The 12,943-nt window shown below is 38.8% G+C and overlaps 1 protein-coding gene across 1 annotated transcript in view; it reads left to right on the top strand.

Moving 5' to 3' along the window:
- RAB8B (RAB8B, member RAS oncogene family) overlaps nt 1-11,640 on the top strand; it is a 49,802-nt gene extending 38,162 nt beyond the window's left edge. The window contains exons 4-8 of the mRNA XM_075007279.1: nt 368-445; nt 1,879-1,968; nt 2,921-2,986; nt 6,026-6,076; nt 7,593-11,640. Of these exons, the coding sequence (XP_074863380.1) occupies nt 368-445; nt 1,879-1,968; nt 2,921-2,986; nt 6,026-6,076; nt 7,593-7,685 (378 nt within the window). The 3' untranslated portion in view covers nt 7,686-11,640. The remainder of the gene's footprint in view (nt 1-367; nt 446-1,878; nt 1,969-2,920; nt 2,987-6,025; nt 6,077-7,592) is intronic.
- The last annotated feature ends 1,303 nt before the right edge of the window (nt 11,641-12,943 follow it).

The raw sequence follows: 12,943 nt of genomic DNA, 5'->3' as shown, positions 1-12,943 counted from the left end.
TGGCAACATCCATGGCCCAGCAGGACGGATGTTGCCAGACGAGAGAGTTCGAGGCTGGGGCCTGTGCAGGAGCCCTGCCTGACCCTGCCATAGCAGGGCTGGGAGTGAACGCCGCCACCCCCCACCGCCACTCCCCAGTAGGCAGGGGTGGAAGCCCCATAGCAGCCCAGAAAGCCCAGGCTGAGGCCGGAGTCCCAGGGGAGGTAGACCGGAAGGCTGGGGCTGCAGCAGCCCCAGGAGTGCAGGGCTGTCTGAGTGGAGAAGCCCTGGACCTCCCCTAGTCTGGCAAATTCTCTTGTTTGGGATTGTATACATCAAATGTAAACTAATACTAAGATTAGGTCCTCTTTTTTGTTTTCCCCCATAGGGAATTATGCTGGTTTATGACATCACAAATGAGAAGTCTTTTGACAACATTAAAAACTGGATAAGGAACATAGAAGAGGTAGGTGGCTGGGGAGATAACCTGGACTTGTTCAGTAGTCTCCTAACTTCTCCAAAGCAATGACTAACATTCTAGCAAGTCCCCCCCCACCTTTTTGGCTTAGGGGTTTATATGTGCAACAAAACTTAAAATGGGTGTAAATCAGAGAAGTCATCCTTGAGCAAATTGTGGTTTTCCGTGGTAAACCAGAAAGGTAGAGACTTCCATTCAAAAGTGATCATACAAAACAAATATTTCAAAACTGCTTGCTCCCACTTAGTGTCCTTAGCTTAAGCTTTGTTTTATAGTTTGGCTAAGATGAGAATGAGAACTATTTTCAGTATCTCTTGATGAAGTTGAGAAATGCCTAATGCTACCCTGGTAGTATTCAGTATAGATTTATTTACCTGCTTATGATCGCTTAGTACCCTACTATCCTAACTTTGCCTTTGATCTTATGTTAAACTGTAGTTTAATTTTCTCTCACTTTGTAAGTTGTTTTAATTGCAAATACATTGACCATACAGTAGAACCCTGAGATACACTTACACAAGTTATGCATATCTCTGGTTAACCTGACTGAGTGGTGGGGAGCTGGTCAGTTTTTCCTGGTTCCTGTTGGGGTGGGTAGCCAGGAGTCAGGTGCCTGCTCCCAGCGAATCACAGGAGTGGCTGCTACCACTGACAGGAGCTGGGAAACTGACCAGTACAGCAGCACTGGACAATTTTGTGTGTCCTGTGAGTAGCAGGGAGCTGGAGCCTGGCTTCCAGCTCTGTGCCGCTCACAGGAGACAGGAAACTGTTCAGTGCTGCTGTGCTGGTCAGTTTCTCGGCTCCCTCAGTAACACAAAATTTGACTTGCATGGAGTTGCGCAGGAATGCAACCTCTGCATAATAAGTCAGGGATCTACTGTACTTGAATCTGAAGGTAGTGCTAGAGGAATTGGGAATGGGAAGCCGTGAACATTACAAAGCAAAATGAGACTTAATTTGGTGGTGAAAAGTTTTATTCTGCTTGGTCTCCAAAAAAAAAAAACAAAACAACCCAACACCTGCCACAATTCTCTGGCTACATATTGCTATTGAATCTCACAAAGAAGGGGCTATCCCAAGAAGACTTCTGATACCATGGCATCAGACTGGTCAGAGCCATCTGCTCTAGATCATTGTGTTACCATTCTTGGCTAGTTAAGCAAGACCATCTTGCAAGCCAATAATCAGTTTTGTTACAGTGACTTCATTTTGAGATTAAGGAAGGAAAGCATCTACATGCTGATGCCCTAGACATTCAAAATTAAGAAAAATATTTTAAGCCTTTCAAAAATGTATTCTTTTCTCTTGTATTAGGCTTTATTTAAAGAGAATTCTTATTGTGTAATGTGTAGGTCTGTTTGTGATGGGGGAAGTTATCTTTAACTTTATGCTGTTTTTGTAAGAGCTTATTTTCCCTTCAGCATGCATCTTCAGATGTGGAAAGAATGATCCTGGGTAACAAATGTGATATGAACGAAAAGAGGCAAGTCTCAAAAGAAAAAGGGGAGAAGGTAAATTTTTGCTCTTACTGAATTGTTTAGTAAAGGCCTAATATTTTGCTCTGATCTGTTAATCTTTAAGATGCTTGTTACTCTGCTTTTACCAACACCAAACAAAATAATTGGTTTTGAAATCATTTATGTCCTAGTTTAGAACCTTCTATGTATCATAGGATGTCAGTCTGCTTCTTTTTAATATATATGGAATTTAATTAAGCTTGAATACTCTTGTCACAGGTGAGCTGTTCTAAATGTTTGCCTTCTCTAGAATATAATTCCTCAACAGATAATTAAACATGTAAATGACATTTCTGTTTTGAGTTGAGCATTCCCTGTATCACTTTTCAATGGTGAGTTACGAATAGGGGATGCTTTCTAAGGAGCCTTAAGTAAGGCTGCACACATGAAATTATGGTATATACAATCTAAGTATTATGATACTGGCTAGAGGATCACTGGTAGGATTATCAATACCTGCATATGAATTCTTCGGACTACTATTAGAACTTTGTTAAACTTTTAATATCTATAGAGAGTCCTACAAAACTTGAGTGATTCTTTTTCCAAATAACTTAAAGCTATAAAATAAGATTTATACCAGGATCTGCCCTCTGGTAGTATTCTATGCTGGGGTACAATTCAGTGCAGCTGCCTCAGTTTACATCAGCAGATGGGCAAGTCCCCCATACCCACATCACCTTAAACTGTGCTCTCAGATTCTGTAGGAACCATTGAGACTTCTGTAGCAATTGTGGGTTTAGCCCTTTGTTAAATGTTATGCAGCTGTTCAGTAAAAGATTAGTGTTAACATGTTTTTCCAAGGGAAAGAGAGTAAATTTGTGTTAATGGTAGAAGTTTTGGTCACTCCCTTAATGAGCCACTGCTCTACTATTAGCTGGCATAAAATGTTTTGTTAATAAGACTCAGTTAATAAATACCAAACTTTTTAAAATCTGTCTTCCAGTTAGCAATAGATTATGGAATCAAGTTTCTGGAGACAAGTGCAAAATCGAGCATAAATGTGGAAGAGGTAAGATTTTAATCACTTTTGCTTGTCATCTTCAAACTAAATACTTAGAGAGTAGTAACAGAGAGGGAGCTGTGCTAGTCTATATACTATCAAAACAAAAAGCAGTCAAGTAGCACTTTAAAGACTAGCAAAATGATTTATTAGGTGATGAGCTTTTGTGGGACAGACCCACTTCTTCAGACCATAGCCATACCAAAATAGGCTCAATATTTAAGGCACAGAGAGCCAAAGACCGTAATTAAGGAGGACAAATCAGGGGAAAAAAAAAAAAAAAAAGACCAAGGTGAGCAAATCAGAGAGTGGAGGGGTGGGGGGCTTAATCTAATTCTTGACACCCCCCCCCCCACCCCTCCACTCTCTGATTTGCTCACCTTGATCTTTTTTTTTTCAGATTTGTCCTCCTTAATTACAGTCTTTGGCTCTCTGTGCCTTAAATATTGAGCCTATTTTGGTATGGCTATGGTCTGAAGAAGTGGGTCTGTCCCACAAAAGCTCATTACCTAATAAATTATTTTGCTAGTCTTTAAAGTGCTACTTGACTGCTTTTTGTGTTTTTACATAGAGGTCACACTGCAAGCAGCACTGTTAGCTTTTTTAACTTGATGCATAATGTGGTTTTGACCATTCTGCTCCTATATCATCCCGTCCTTCCAGTTTTGCTTGATTTGAATAATGTGCTACAGAATCCAAATCTAGTCCTGGGGAATTCTACAGTCGTTGCATTTGGAGCTACAGTAAAACTGCAGAATTCCTGTAGGACTGAAAACACCAGATATCTTAATGTAATATTAACACACTCACAGACAGGTTTTAACAGTGATTTTTGTTAATGTTGCAGTGAGAATAGTTACACACTTTCTAGACACCTTTTGGTTACTAGTTACTTAAATTGTACATGCTTTGGAACAGACTTTTTGGGCTTGTCTGCATTAGCTCCCTACTTCAAAGGGAGCATGGTAAGTAAGGTGTCAGGAGGTTATTAATGAGGTGCTGCACTGCATATGCAGCACATCATTAAACTAATTCTCCCCTGCGGCAACTTCCAAGTGCCGGTTTGCATGTAGCCGCAGCTAACCCACCGGTACTTCGAAGTTGCCCAGGCACTTGGAAGTACCGGCAAGTTAGCCATGGCTACATGAGAGCTGGCACTTCAAAGTTTAACACTTCGAAGTTGCTGCAGCGGAGAATTAGCTTAATGAAGTGCTGTATATGCAGTGCAACAGCTCATCAATCATCTCCCGACACCCTACTTTGAAGTAGGGAGCTAGTGTAGGCACAGCCTTTGTATTTTACATTGCCTAGTGCAGAAGGGTCCTGTACTCTTAGTACTACTACAGTACACTTATATCTTCTTTCATAGATTTCAGATTACTACTGAATACATGCTTCTCTTGGCAAGCAATGGCAACAACTAAATATACCTTGGCTAGCAGACCAGACAAGTTGAAAAAGTAGCTAAGAGTAAGCCAGATGATTGTATGGCTTCATTTACTGTAATTTCCTACTATAAATTGATTGCTATCCTGTGGGACAGCAATGTATTTTGCTACAAATAAAGTTTTTACTCACTGAGTAGACCACACCACCACTGATTCGTCAGGCCTTCGCTGGAAGAGGCTAAGGAAATGAAGCTTGTGTCTGTCAGTGCTGAAGTGCCAGAAAAGGCTACGCAGCTTATTTTGTGTGGGTATATAAAAACACTATTTGTTTAAAATGGCCTAAAAGCAAAAGATAGTATGGACTCCCAGAGCAGTTACTTGGATGCTTTAAGGAGGGTTATGCTATCACTCTGTTCAAGATTGGTACGTTTAAGTAATCTGTTAATGAGAGCATTCTTTTTTAGTGTTCTTTTTAAAAGTAGCATTGTTTGAAGGCTAAAGAACAGCACAAGAGGGGACAACTGGTAAATGCTCTCTTCTGGAGGCCCCTGCATATAGAAAGCTTTCTAAAGGAGATATATATTTGGTAGCTTCAGTAAGCATTCAGTTTACAATCATGTGTAACTTAAAATTGTGGAAATGAGCATGAAAATAGCTCAGACCATTAATATAATTGTAACTAGAGAAATCTGTGCAGCATAGTAAACATAGTTGATGGCTAAAATGGGTTTGTTTTCTCTGTTCTATATGTGGGATTGTGCTTAACTTATTTAAGGTTATCACAGTGCCAGTGTGTTTGTTTCTGTTGTAAGGGACTGCAGAATCGTAAAAATCAAAAACAACATTTAGTGGATAATGAATGGATTCTAGATGGAATCTGATCCCTTATTTCAGTTGTTCACCAACTGCAAGGTTTTTTGTTTGTTTTTGTTTTGTTTTTTTTCCCCTCCTGCTTAATTGCCAAGAGCATCAGAGTCCTGGGCTTGGAAGGAACTTCATGAGGTCATAGATTCTAGCCCTCTGCCTAAAGCAGGAGCAACCCTAACTAAATCATCCCACATGGGACTTTGTCAAGCCAGGACTTAAAACTTTAGGGATGGTGATTCTACCACCTCTCTAGGTAATGCAACATGGCACAAACAAGCCAAGGCAGATTGAGCTGCGGGGAGCTGGTGGTGGGTTGCCTGGGAACTCAGGTACAAGGCAATGACAGGGACAAAAACAAATGGAACTTTGAATTTTCTGTTTAAAGATAATTCCTGAAATTTTTCTCTTTGAATGGTGCTCTTCAGACCCTGGATTCCAACTACAGCACGCAGCTTGATGCAATGTGACACCTGCTGCATGTTTGAATTAGGGCAGTTTCCTGAGGCTTTTTTTTTTTTTTTTTTTTTAAAAAAAAAAAAAAAAAAAAAAAGAAAGTTTAACTTACAGCAGTGATCTTCCTGAGCAGAAAGGCTGTTCGATGGCCGCAGAAGGTAGGATGAAGGATGCTGACCTAAACACCTGATTATGAAATGACTAATGCCATGTGAGAAAGTATTCATTGTACATTTAGTGCCCTGCATATTTTGTAGGCCAATATTAAATTTATATAATTGTTACTAAATATTAGATCATTCAGTCTAGTTTCTCTCTAATATTCCCTTCTTGGTTTCAGGCATTCTTCACACTTGCACGGGATATAATGACAAAGCTCAACAGAAAAATGGTTTGTACCTTTTACCTTGCAATACACTAACTTCTCTACATGATGCAGGCTATTACAAGAGGTCTGAGAACATGTCAATTTTATACTTCCAGTAAAGCCCACTGTTTTTACAGTAGTCTTCATGACTGGCAAAAGAAGTTTATGCATTGAACTGTGATTAGAAGTGAAGGTGTGCAATGCTGCTGTTCCTATTCAGAGAAATGACAAAGTTAAGGTTCCATTCTGCCCTCTTGTGTCCATTCATTGTACCAGTTTTCAGTGTAGGATCACACATTTCTCCAAATCACTTTTTGCTATTAAGATGAGGGGTCTAGGTGAAATGTACTGCATGTGTACAAAATCCATTTGTATCTTGTCAAAGGACTAATTCTCAAACCAAAACAAATTTTCCACAGAACCTTCAAAGGTGCTTTTTGCTTCAGTGCCAGATATTTCACACCAAATCTCAGCTTTTATCCCCCCCTGAGCTTTTCTACTGTGGAGGTATTCTTACAAATCAAACACTTCCTAAATGTGGAAAATGCTATTTCCGTCTCACACCCAACAGTGCCTCGGCCTCTGTTTGCTCACTTTAAAAAAATAAACACCTTCAGGCAGGTATGGTGCTTGTAAAACTTTGCAAAAAGTTTTTTTTTAAACTAAGCTGTATGCATTTGACAATGAGGTATTTAAAATGGAAAATATTTAACAATGTTTCAGCTATGAGTTGCTTCAATGATCTGTGAATGAGAGGCTTGAGAACCAACCCTATTTTTATGTGATCAATAAGAAGTGGCCCTCTCTGTAGAAGGGCATGATACCTATAACAATAATCGGTTGTCACTGCTGATTTCTAAAACCAAATATTTGGACAGGCTTTGTGTGAAATGCTTGATTTTCAGTTTTCAGTATTTTGTCATTTATCGGTGGGCAAGAATTTAACTCTGCAAATCTTATTAATGTTGTACAAACTACTTTTGCTAGCTTTGTTACTCAGATATCTTCCTTTGTTAAACAAACCTCCAAAAGAACAAAAAAAAAAATTGTAGCGTGAAACTCTGGATCCCAGAGCAGTCCACATCTTGTGCACAGGTCATATATGGGATCTCTTTAATCTCCTGTTAAATAACCATCTCCTGCCAAGAAGTGTACACAATATTTGTTGGAGTTTAGAAACATAAATTTAATAGCACTAAATGAAGACTATTAGATATTTAAGTCTTAAAACTGTGTTACAGGCTTCACATTATAAAGGTGGTCCTTGCCCCGCTGAACTATGCTAGCACTTCAATTGGCTATTCTTTGAGGCTGGGATTTTCCCTATGGATCCATTAAAATGGGATAATGTTGAATTTATAAACTTTGAGCTCCCTAAAAATAAACCATTGATTTCCCAATAAAACTGTCCCTCTTCTTTTAGAATACAGTTGATACTAATGTTTCACTTGCAAGGTTGAAGACAGAAGAAGGGGAAATGCGAATGTGGCTTTCCTCCATTCATCATGTAATTGGTGTATATTCCTCTCTCCTTCCCCAGAATGACAACAGTTCACCAGGGGCTGGTGGGCCAGTGAAAATAACTGAAAATCGATCAAAGAAGAGCAGCTTCTTTCGATGCACGCTACTTTGATGAACTCCTAATGATAGACTGCAGCACATTAGAAGAACCTTTTCTGCTTCTTTGAAAGCACAGGGTCAAAAAGCCTCTGAAATTATACCACCAAGCTGCTGCTGAGAGCTTCAATGAACGTTGACTGCGTTAAACAAAATCCCAAGTGGATTTGACTCACAAGCCCATCAACTTGTCAGGCTACTTCTTCTCAAATGTGGAAGCAATGAAGTGGAGACACAAGTGCAGGAGTTAATTTTCTTCATTACTTTCTGTTTCAATGTCTGTTGCAAAAGCTGCTACATTTCTTTTAACTTTGCACATGCATATTAGTCTTTTATCTCCTGTTACTGCATCATCAACACTTTTTTTTATATTTGCACAGTTTATTGTCCTGCAAGTAAATTCTTTGAGATTTATTTTAAAAATCTAGAAGGAATAGATTAAATCACATCTCTCCAGTGATCGGTTTGCTTCACATAGGTAATTACATCTGCCATATGTATATGTTTCAGGTGATAGAGGTTAAAACAAACTGGCATGTAAGAACTTGTATATTTTTATTCAGTTTTTCCCACAAGTGCACAAATCCATTTATATAGAAGCTACTGCTTCTTCTATTCTGAATGTAGGATGTTTCTTTCCTGTTTTTGTGGGGGGGTGGGGGAGGGTTGTGTTTTTAACTAAACTAAAAATAAATCTTTAAAGCAGAGTTGGCTTCTAAATAGACATGGTTCTGGTCTGATTTCAATAAACCTTTCAGCATGAACCTTAGTGGTCGTTCATTTTGCACCTAGTTTTCTCCTGTTAGCCCAGCTCCTCTGCTCCTTTGTTTTTGTTCTTGTTCTGATAACGCAAGTTGAAAATTTTCAACATAGTACAGGTGAGCATCCTAGCTATCATTTTAAGTGACATCTGTTGGCTGAATCGAAAGAGGGTATTCTAAACTCTGGATTCTGTTCTCCAGTGTATGAAAAGTAAAACAGCTCTGAAAGGGTAGCTTAGTGATGCCAAAGGTGTTCTCTTCACCTCTGTAAACCTTTGCCCTTCATGGCAAAGGCATGCCCAAATTAACTTCCTGTGTAGTCACTGTAGTTAAGCCCCATCAGTAAAGAAAATGACACACCACAGTTTATAATGTAACATTGGGCAGGTGATACTGAATGTGGAAGGCCTTCTGTCTGCACAGGCAATTATAGACATGAATCATCAGAAACTGCTACAGTGATTTTAGACTGCTAGAAGCCAAGGTGAAACTTGATTGCCTCTTACTTCTCTGAACACCTGCACTTTAGCAGATGTATTTTATCACTTGCTTGTTTTTCAAAGATCTCTCTCCATAAATAATTAAAACTGGAGCTTTAGTTTGTTGTGGCAAACTTGGACCATTGTTAGCTTTAATTACAAACTAAACAGCATCCAGCATTTTGGAGCAGATGGACTGTCTTGTTGACACTTAACTTTTCTGACTGTCTGCTTTTTTTCACCACTGTCACTTAACTTTGTGGTAAACACAATCCACTGTTTTAATAGATAAATCTTTTTTCAGCTTGGAATATCAGATACTGTATTTGTCATTTTGGGGTCTGTGTTGAATATTTGTAAACTAATTCAGTGGTGAATACAGAAAGGACTTTGATTTGTATCATGAACAGACTTAATCTGGTTTCTTCAACGTTTATGGCTCTGCACATTCTCCCCACACTGCTACTTAATTACCAGTAAAGTGATCCTTATAATTTGGGATTCCCACTCTCCAATTTGTACAGAATCAGAAAGCACAGAAAATTTTTGAGGTAGCAAGAATGTATAAAACAAAAGCAACCAGAGCTGTTCTGGCCTACACTCAAAGTTTTTCTGGGAGAGGCTAATGCAAATAGGTTTTCTGTATGGTAATAAAGTGCTTTCTGTACTGCAGCTGTTATGACTCCAGTTATGAATGTTGTTAATTTTCAATAACTTACCTCTGACTGACTTGGTGTCATAACACTTATATTTTTATCTCAGGGGTTATCTGCAAACCAAAACTGACATGTTCCGTGATTGGCAATTCTTACAGAATGCTCTGCTTTTGTTGTATTTTCTGTCTTATTTCTGTTTTGGTTCTGTGTATAAACAAGATTAATAATCTCCATGAACTTCCTTTTTGAAAGAGCCTGTCAGTGAGAGTCTAAAGTGCTTCTTGACGCAGCAGCAAATTGGGGTATCTTCTCTGTTGTATTAAAAGAGAGAAATTATTGCTATTTTCTTACACTTAGCTATGCTAAACTGTACATAATTTTTGAGGTAAGACCATAGGAAATTCACTTTATGCATGATAAAATGTAGTAAGTATTTCACTTAATGTTCATATAATGCTCATCTTTTCTATTTGTAGAAGGATTTAGTGACAGGTAATTTTTGTCTGTACCCTGCTGAAACTGAAGAATTCCAGTTTCATGTGAAAACATTATGGTCTTATGGATAAGGTAAAATGGATTTGATTTTGTTTTTTGCAACAGTATTAAGTGGTTGAGGGGCCACATTTTGTCAGTGTATTGGTAATGGTCAGCATAGACCACTTTACTCATACAGTCTGTCAGACATAGAAAAATGTGCTGTACTATAGCCTGTAAATCAGCTGATAATATTTCACTGGGAACTTTTTCTAGATATATTTTGCTTTAGACAAGCATACAAATAACTTACGTCTGAGCATCAGTTGTTGAGTGCTGCACATTTTTTAATACCTGTATGATTATGGTAATTTTACTCAAGACTTAACTTAAATCTTAATTACTGAAGAACTCTTTAATGATACCTCAGCTAACTAATGCTCTAATATCCATTAAAAACAAAAATTATTCAAATGTGCAGCCTGCCTGGCTATAAAGACCTCCATTAGTCTTTAAGGCAAGAGTGGCAAGTATTTCATTGGGTTTTGTTAGGAATATGTCCTACTAGCTGAGTTCTCTGGGTATTTTCACCCCCCGCTCCTATCGCACTTTGTGCAGTTGGTTCTATTTTTTTCTAAGGGCTGAGGAAATAGAATCTGAAAACATATGGTCTCAGTGCTGCTTTGCTGTAGTTTTTCAGTTTTGTGATTGAGCAAATCTTGCACATAAAATGCTTAGTTCTTGCTGAGTAGACGCTGAATGCTTTGATTTAGGTTTAGTCATTAAACTGCAAGAGATTTAATATTAAAATTTCAAACCACATACTAAAACGTGATGAAACTTTCCTGTATTGAATGTGGGGGTTTCTACAATAGTAGTCAAGGTTTTTCCTAAAGTGCAGTTTTATAAATGGGTGGTTTACTGCCACAAGTGCATTTTCTCCTTTTAGTGAAATACACGTCTATTTTCAAAAGCCAAAAGTGGAGTAGGGATGTAATTTTTGAAATATATATTTTAGGTATACCAAATAACGCAAATGTGTTGCTCATTTATGTAAATGCATTGGTAATTTGATTACATCAAGTGAAATTTACGAGGTTAAAGTTTATGGACAAGCTGTTCAGACATTGGTTCCTTCCCTCTACTGCTCCCAGGCTACATTGCTTTTATTAATATACCTTGTATTTCAACATGCCATGTAAAGGCAGGGCTTGCCACCTTTTTCTTTGTTTCCAGTGAATTTAAACATGTTAGTGCATTCCTATGGCCTTATGAACATATATTTTGCAAATGACTTTTACTTGGAATTACAATTATTTTAATGCAATATACAGTTACTAAATTCAAACTAAAAAGCATGGCCCTAAAGAAAATGCTTAATTTTCAGATAGAATTGTTCTACCATGTTTGTGTTTAAACACATTTTATCTCTGCTCCAAAGGTATAATGTGAAACTCCTGCAGATAAAGTGGACTTGTCATGTTAACTTGTAAACCTAATCATTAATTGTGTACTGATACGGTGTTTAAAAAATGGTTTTATTATTCCATGTGAACTTTTTTACAATGTGCATCTCAAATAAAATTAAATCCTGAAAAGTATTCAGCTTCTTCTATAAAATAACACCAGGTAATCATAGAACAGAGTTGAAATGCAAATCACATAATCCATGATTACATTGAAGAGGGTCCAATTTAACTCATGCCTGAGGTTTTGTTGAAGTTCAGTATACTTCCTGGATAGCTTTCTTGCTTCTGAAATTCACTGATTGTTTTGGGAGTAGCTTGCATCAGAACTAGGGAAGTTTTAAGCTGGCTAGTAGGAGTGAACACCTTAGCTGTGTGTAAAGTAGTGGGAACACTGTCCCAGAGCAAGACTATTAGACCTAAGTAAATGAAAAATGTGGTGTCATCCTGCATTACCAAACCAGAGAGAGAGAAGTCAGGTAGGGAAGAAGTAGGAAGTATTGGGCCATCTAGGCATTCTCTGATGTGTAATTTAAATAAGAGTATACAAGGGGAAGAAAGTTGTTTCATTCTCCAATAGAATTTGGCACTCTGAAGCTTGTGTCTCTGAGGCTATGTCTACACTAGCCCCAAACTTCAAAATGGCCATGCAAATGGCCATTTCGAAGTTTACTAATGAAGCGCTGAAATACATGTTCAGCGCCTGATTAGCATGCAGGCAGCCACGGCACTTCGAAATTGACGCGGCTCCTTTTCGAAAGGACCCCACCTACTTCGGAGTCCCCTTATTCCCATCTGCTCATAGGAATAAGGGGACTTCGAAGTAGGCGGGGTCCTTCCAAAAAGGAGCGCTGTCAGGATGAGCGGCGCAGTGGCAAGCCACGTCCGAAATTGATTTGCATGGCCATTTCGAAGTTTGGGGCTAGTGTAGGCATGGCCTAAGTCACCCACTAAGTACTGTGACCACCCAGGTACTTCAAATGCTGAACAAGTATTGAGATGTCTGACAAAAGTAAATCCTAACTATTCTGTTAGTAGCAGTCCTGAACTTGGCAGTTAATACTGTTACCTTTACCACACTTATCTAAGCAACACAGTTGTAATTTTAAACAGGCAATAGCTGGGAAGGGTTGAATCCATTGCATCAAAGTGGGCAAATGAGAAGACAACAACATCTAATCTTAACACTTCTGTACTATCAGTGTGATGCAGTTTGGTCACAGACGACCCCTTGGGATTGTTTCATAGTGTGCTGACTATGCCACCAACACCCTTCTCCTTGCTCTCTGGGGCTCCCCACCACCCTATCTTGCTAGACCAGATCCTCTGGTCTCCCTCAGATGAAGCACAGCGCAATGCAGATGCTGAGCCACTTCAGCTCTGGGAGAATGCAGCTCTAGGACACAGCACCCAGAAAACCAACCCCCAGAAGAGATCA

This window comes from Carettochelys insculpta, chromosome 12, assembly GCF_033958435.1.
Source record: "Carettochelys insculpta isolate YL-2023 chromosome 12, ASM3395843v1, whole genome shotgun sequence".
In the NCBI taxonomy this organism is placed as follows: domain Eukaryota; kingdom Metazoa; phylum Chordata; order Testudines; family Carettochelyidae; genus Carettochelys; species Carettochelys insculpta.
The sequence above is the reverse complement of the archived record's forward strand: the minus strand, read 5'-3'. Positions and strand labels throughout refer to the sequence as shown.